Below are 6,991 nucleotides of genomic sequence, written 5' to 3'. Positions count from 1 at the left end.
GAGAAAAATTATCTTCTCTTCGTGGCAAGCCTTTAGTCTTTCAGATAGCCAGGATCGTTTGAAGCGAGCCAGAGTTTCATTGGGCATATTATTATGCCAGCAAAATGCTGTAATACATCGCCAGCTCTTCCGTATCTTGGCCATGTCCGACGGCACCGGAAGGCGGTCGGATTGTGTGTTTCCGATGAAACAAAATATTTACTTCAACAAGTATAGAGAAGTTTTCACAGATAGAAAATGGGCGGACTTACCATAAAATTTCCATTGCCACCACCACCACCACCTCCACCTCCACCTTGGTTCATGTCGAAGTTGCGTCTGTTTTCGTTAACATTCATTATTCCGCCCATCTCGTTCATTTGCTGCTGCTGTTGATCCAACAAATTCATTTGTTGGTTTTGCTGATTGTGTTAAAACAGGGTAAAAATAAAAAGCAGAAGTTAATTTTCAATATTTACAGCAAAACAATAAAAATTAACCACTCGTCCGCCACACACACCTTACCTTCATGAACATGTTGTTTTCCTTTTGTCTGCGATCCAACTCTTCATCCGAGCGCTTGATCCGGTTGGTCATTTCATCGATTTCTGTTTTCACCTGGATATCGTTGCGCTGTCGCTGCACTTGCACTTGCCGTTCGCGCATCTCCAATTCGGCCTTCTGCCGGTCGCGATCCATCTCCCGTTGGCGCAATTCTATAGCGTGGTGGTAGTGACACATATAAAAAAATGTAATCTCCCGCACACGCCGAAAGAACCTCCTAGACACTTACGCTCGCGTAGCTGTTCCGTTTCGTGCTCGTATCGGGCAAACTCCATCTTTGCCTCAAGCTGCTCCTCTTCCATTGTCATCTCGCGCTTTAGTGCTTCGGCCTTCTGTCTGTACATCTCGTGCATGTGCTTCCAGCGCTGGCCGTACTCGTATTCAAACGAGCCGTTTTCAGCAAAACGAGGTCCCATCTGACGCGCTTTGACGAACTCGTTCTGCTTTTTGTTCAAAGACTTCTCTGGCAGACCATCGTTATCGTCCTGATACGTGTACGGTTCGACGATGACCGGGCGCAGTGACGAGGTGAGAAAATAGCACTTTTCCGTGCAATAACGAATGGCAGCCATCGCGCCGGGTTTGTTCTTGAACTCAACGATACCCTCACCGGTCGGTTTGCCGCGCTCGTCCACCTGGACCACGGCGCGCTCAAGCGGACCAAACACCTCGAATGCCTTGTACAGCAGCTCATTCGTCACGTACGCCGTAAGGTTCTTCACGCGGATAGCGGTGGCATTGGGAGCAAACCGGACGCGGAGCACACGGTTCTTGCGTGCAGTACCATCCAGTTCGCGCTTGGCTTTTTCGGCGTTTGAGAAGTAGTCTACGCGCACAAAGGCGTAATTTTTCTCCTTGTTCATGAACATCTCATTAACCTCGCCAAACGGTCGGAACATCTCGATTAACTCTTCCTCTGTCACATCATTCGTTAGATTACCCACGTAGAGACGGTTGCGTCCGGAAAATTTTGCCTCGCCCGCTTCAATCGGAGGGATGTCAAGTAGCGGACCGGATAGTAGTCGTAATTTTTCATTTATAAAATATCCGTCACCACCACCGCCGCGACGGCGCTCGCCAAAACTATTCTCCATCTGGGGAGGGAAAATACCAAAGCACAGCAATTGTTTTACAGAAAGTACTCCAAAAATAATCACATAAGACACCGAAAACACGAGGCGCATACGAGGGTACGCGTGCTGCTCGAAATAGGTTAGGTTCGTCAAACTCATTTTTGATCCAAGATTTTGGATTTAGACAAAAAAAATATATAGATTCAACGTTTTGAAATATGACCTTTTCCAATCTAAGTCTAATTACATCCATTCCACACAACTAAAAATATACCAAAATGAGCCGCCTGCCAGCTCGACCATTAATATGCCGATCCGCCATTTTGGCTCTAGAAAAACTTTTGTTGGAACCAAAGACGCCATCTTGGATAGAACTCAAGGGCCAAGCACATTGGTACTTACATCGTTTCCTCCTCGATTTCCGCGGTTCATGCCGCCACGGTTCATGTGCTGGCCACCGTCGTCACCGCCTTGTTGCTGGGCATTGTTGGGCCCGTTATTGCCCGGCCGATTGTTGCCTGGGCCCATGTTTCCACCCATGTTGGGACCCATGTTGTTGCCTCCACCGCCAATACCCGGACCGCGATTGCGATTGCCTGGCAGACTGGCCCGATTTTTGCTATTATTTCGGTTATTGCGGTGCATATTTCCCTTGGCACCACCAGGTCCACCGTGCTGTTGCTGTTCGCCGCCACTTTGGCTACCGCCACCACCCTGGTTCCCAGGGTTAGGGCCAACGCCAGGTCCGACAGCGACGCCGCCACCGCCGCCACCGCCGCCGCCGACATGCGGTTGCTGACGCTGTGGCAATGGCGTACCATTAATTTCTTGTTTGACGGCCGCGTCCATTTTTGTGCGTTGTCTGCTTCACGAATGTTTTACGTTTATAGCGTCACACTTTACTACACTAATGTTGGTGATTATATAATCATCACCGAACAAACTCCGTCCAGATGTAATATTCCTCTAACTTTGCAGCCACAATCTTTTTTCTCTTCACAATGGCCGTCTTTCATTCACCGATTTAGAGATTTTCTTGAAATAGAACGTCAAAACGTATGAATGTTGTTTTTATGAATTCGATCGATTTGTGAACCTAACTTTGACACTGCGAACTTAACTTTTACGACGAACCTGACCAAGTCCAATCAGGCAACACCATCGTTTGTCAGTTTACGACAGCTTAGAATGTGTTGAAATATTTCAGTGCACGGCACGAGCTATCGTTCAATTGCGTTACAAAATGAGAATCTTTGTGCGGATTGATTGATTTTTGACTAACTTGATTTTTTTTCTTCGAAAACTATAAGCAGATCTTCTCATCAACACGCACAATGCTCATTTAAGCGCGTTCGTCATCAGTGATGGCTGAGGCGAAATGTTTCATTCATCGTATCCTTGCCAACCAAAACAAAACAAAAAAAAACAAAATGTCAAGCAGGGAAAATCATCTTTAGAACGCATTCTCGCACTGTTCTAAAAATAAACATTTTTCACAAAACTGGGCTGCACAGTGAGAAAACTTAGTTCGGTAGGGTTAGTTAGGAAAAAAATTCACCGTCGCTTCATTGGCGAAGTTTACCCCGTTTATTTTTGCATTTCGAAGCGGTACGGGAGCAAGGCGTGGACGGATTGAAGGGAACAAAAGTGGCCCGATTTTGTGCCACGGTGATGCGGAGTCCGCTCGCCCACAGGAACAATCAAGGGGCGCCAGTTCGCGCCGCCGGATGATAAGCAGCCGTCAGTGACCAAGAGCGGACACTGCCGCCAGGAGCATCGGCAGTGGCAACAGCAGCCTAGCAACGGACTAACGGTCAGCAATGGGAAACCCAAGCTTGACCTACGAGATTCTGCTGTACCTTAACTCGTTCTACTTCGGAATGTTCGCTGCCTGCGAGCTCGGTATGCTCACGCTGAAGGCGGTCAATTTGAAGTACCCCGACCACATTCTGTTACGCGAAGCCTGCATTCTGGTGGCACTATGTTTGGTGGAAACGATCCGTATCATCCTCGGCCGAAGGGGCAGTCTCAGTGACCACGGTAGGGCATCGTGCTTTCTTGAAATGTGATGGGTAAATCAGACAGGGGTAAAGAACAGGCTTGCGTACCGTTAAAAATAGCATGTTCCTTGAGTGGCCTCCAAAACGCTTACCAAACCGATCGACGGCCTAGCGTTGTGTGAAGGTGTACCTCCCGCAAACGTACCTGGGGAACGTTGCCCTAACTACCATTTCATTATTTTTCTTCGCTTCTCACACGATTCATTTTAGGTTGGCAAGTGATTCTGTCCGTGTTTCTGACCATCCCCTGTGGCATGGGCGTAGGGTACCTACTCTTTTACCAGCTGCATCGGTTACGCCTGGAGTACATCCTATGTGCCTTAATGTTATCACTACAGGCAGCGGAACTGTTCTTCGCGATACTGTTCGTATTCACGCTCTGCCGGCCGCCTTCCTACGATTGATTGCAATATCCAAGCGACGATGCGAAACTGCCACAGGACAACGTTTCAGAGCAATTTCAAGCGATGTTCTCTTCACCATACTCTAAGCTTCTGGGAAATCCGTTTTTAGGACCCCTACGTTGTTGGTCTTTTGAACAGGTCATCCCGTTCATACGGATTTACCCAAACAGATGGGATCTAGCGAAGCGAAGCCATCAACACAATGTTCCAACCACGCGTGACCATAAGCTTGCTCAAAACTGGCCAAAAATGTGTGCCATCGTAAGGCTGGTAGTGTCTAGTAGATGCCATATAGTTTATTGTACACGATAGTGAAGCATTCGGACAGACAGCAGTTTTTTACTCTGCCTCGTACCGGACCAAGTAGCCAACCTTAGTGCCGCCGCGGGCAAACAGGGGCAAGAATCAAATGGTGTAGAGAGACAAAGAGAGTAGGAGAACAACCATTTCAAGCAACAGTTACTATAAGTTATCTCAGCGCGCAAATTTACTACCAAAGCCCGATACTTGCTTCACACCGTGTTGTTTTATTCAGTTCACGAATCTCACGCACCGGTTTTCTTAGAGTGGTCACTTCAATCATGTTTCAATTCACTCCATCGCACAAACTTACCTTTAACAATCGAATACCAAAGGGCTTAGTTTCACGTCTAGTCATGCGAAGCGATACCAAAAACCTTCAATCGAAGGATTTTATATAAGTTGTTCTTACCTTTCAACTAAGCGTCCAACTTACACTTTCTCGTTCTCTTGTCGTATATATTCTTAGGTAGGAACACGCATCGCGGTTTCAACACCTTCTCGAACCAATCAAAATCCGCATCTAGCTAGTAGGGAACAGATAGTGAAGGGAAAATCAACGGGTTTCGAAAACCTAGCCATTGGTGGCCGATTCTTAGAGCAATTTGCTAAAATCCTAGTCCTAGAAAAACTATGGCGCGTGTCAAATATCAGGTACCGCTGGCCAGGAGGCGTCGGCCAGCGGACAAAATTGAACAAGCAACCACTGCAATATAGTAAATTTAAAGTGCATCGTAAAATTTTGATCAATATTTACTAAACAGTAGAGTTCAGGAAGGTACATGAAAGTTATATCAATCTATACTCCATATACCGATCGGTAGCGAACCTCTAGCGCAAGTACGAATCTGCATGTTTCGAAGTTGTTTATAACAACGCCGGCAAGGTTTGTATGTGCCAGGTTGGATTGCTTTTTGTTTCTTTTCACGTTAAACCATCATCAGCAGCATGTCGATACGAACTTTACTGCGCACTTTGAGAGCAAAGTGAGTAAATAGCCGACGCGTAATGCTACGCCGAAATCAATCCGTGTATGATACCTGTAAACATACTCGTATTTGTATTTCCAAGTGAAACAACTGAAATATAACCTCCCAATTTGAAACAGTGTTCGCTATTTATATTGGAAAACAAAAGACGGATAGACATAGTGAAGAAATGATTATATTTTTTCCGCTTTGCGCTATAGTCCATGGTAATTCTTTTCGCAATCATTTTGGTTTTACATGTACTTATTCTAATGCCCTAGAGGTGCTCTCTTGGTAGAGCAGCCACGCGGCGCGAAGTTCTCAGATTAAGAAACGTTTACTTGGAATCGAATTTATTTAGCTGCTAGTTATTCAATGTGGCTGAATAATTTTGTAGTTCATAACTGGTTGCAGCTTGATTCCGCGTGTACAACAATAGGAATGGTAATGAGATCGGAGAACACTCAAAGTAACAAAAGTCCGAACACAAATAACGATTCTAAGGCTGTTCCGTTGGCACTGCCGCACGAGGACGCCGGAATAGCAGGATGTGTGGTTCTGGTGCGTGTACCTTCAAACGAATGGAGAAAAATGCGTAAAACTATTTGCCAAACAACTCGCTAGTGTATTATTCTCCAGGAAACGGTTATTTTACCATATACATCACCCATCCGGGCGACTGCTGCACTCCCAAATTACGCCACTCGGTCTCCGTCATGAGGTGGGTCTTGGGAACGAGTTTCGCCAAGTCCGGCGGCAGTATAACGTGTCGATATTCGAACACATCGTCGTAATACTTCTCAGAGTACTGAATTTCGTCAGCAGGCATTGTGGAGCACGTTTTATTCGACTTACACACACGAAAAGAACTAACCGGTGAATTGTTTGTAAAAAGCGTTAAGGAAGTTGATTTGAACAACAGCAAAATAAACAAGTCGCAACTGTCATTTTTTGGGTGCCCAGTGGTTGGTATCTTTCTAAGACTGCAACGATCAAATTAGGTCGCACTCACTAGGCCGAAAGGCAAAATGGTGTAGCGATAAAATGTTTGAAGACGGATTGGCCATATTTAATAGGGTAAATAATGTTTACTCTGTTTACATTAAACCCGACGAGGTGCTGTCACGAATACGCATCACGGTAAATAAATTTCCAATATTGTAGAGGAAATGTTCGGTTGCATATCTGGTGCTGTGGCGCCCGTCGAACTTACCGATGCTTTCGATTCCGGATACGTTGGTAAACGACAGTGACAATATGAAAATCACTAATTTTTAAAGTGCTAAAATATGCTAGAACTTTAAGGTTTAATAAGGCAAGGTTTAATGCTAGGACTTGAAAGTGATTGATTGATGCGCAATCAATGTGGCGAACAATTTATATCGTAGTTAATCAGGCCAATGGATGGGATGGGCATTCACATGTGGCGCACCATGTTGCTTAACGCACACGAAGCGCATGTTTGCTCCTCCATTCATAAACCACAAACGCGTGTGCTGATGGGTCACCTATGTGGGCCACCGCTTTCACTGGTTCAAACACAAGCATATACCACGATGGTACAGGAAGTTAGACCTAGACAAACAGCACCACAATGAGTACACACACACACATGCTGGTAAAAGCAACTATTGCTCGTTCGC

At 45.7% G+C, this 6,991-nt stretch overlaps 3 protein-coding genes across 4 annotated transcripts; 1 reads left to right on the top strand and 2 right to left on the bottom strand.

Annotated features, from left to right (window-relative positions):
• Nucleotides 1-224: 224 nt before the first annotated feature.
• LOC128270175 (hrp65 protein-like) lies at nucleotides 225-2,631 on the bottom strand. Its single transcript, XM_053007580.1, has 4 exons — nucleotides 2,019-2,631; nucleotides 773-1,637; nucleotides 505-695; nucleotides 225-401 (listed from the first exon to the last, which is right to left on the bottom strand). Exons 1-4 carry the CDS (start codon nucleotides 2,463-2,465, stop codon nucleotides 225-227), a joined length of 1,680 nt encoding a protein of 559 aa, XP_052863540.1. The 5' UTR covers nucleotides 2,466-2,631.
• A 469-nt stretch (nucleotides 2,632-3,100) lies between these two features.
• Nucleotides 3,101-5,479, top strand: LOC128271831 (transmembrane protein 216-like). Of its 2 annotated transcripts, XM_053009485.1 has the most exons (3): nucleotides 3,101-3,147; nucleotides 3,223-3,656; nucleotides 3,887-5,479. In XM_053009485.1, exons 2-3 carry the CDS (start codon nucleotides 3,437-3,439, stop codon nucleotides 4,078-4,080), a joined length of 414 nt encoding a protein of 137 aa, XP_052865445.1. In that variant the 5' UTR covers nucleotides 3,101-3,147; nucleotides 3,223-3,436; the 3' UTR covers nucleotides 4,081-5,479. The 2 variants fall into 2 exon arrangements, with proteins under 2 accessions (XP_052865445.1, XP_052865444.1); XM_053009484.1 differs by having other exon boundaries at nucleotides 3,112-3,656.
• Nucleotides 5,480-5,790: 311 nt separating this feature from the next.
• On the bottom strand, nucleotides 5,791-6,177 carry LOC128273000 (cyclin-dependent kinases regulatory subunit). The gene is made up of 2 exons (XM_053010902.1): nucleotides 6,004-6,177; nucleotides 5,791-5,919 (listed from the first exon to the last, which is right to left on the bottom strand). Exons 1-2 carry the CDS (start codon nucleotides 6,175-6,177, stop codon nucleotides 5,848-5,850), a joined length of 246 nt encoding a protein of 81 aa, XP_052866862.1. The 3' UTR covers nucleotides 5,791-5,847.
• Nucleotides 6,178-6,991: the final 814 nt, after the last annotated feature.

The sequence above is a fragment of the Anopheles cruzii genome, chromosome 3 (assembly GCF_943734635.1).
Source record: "Anopheles cruzii chromosome 3, idAnoCruzAS_RS32_06, whole genome shotgun sequence".
Lineage (NCBI taxonomy): Eukaryota > Metazoa > Arthropoda > Insecta > Diptera > Culicidae > Anopheles > Anopheles cruzii.
The sequence above is the reverse complement of the archived record's forward strand: the minus strand, read 5'-3'. Positions and strand labels throughout refer to the sequence as shown.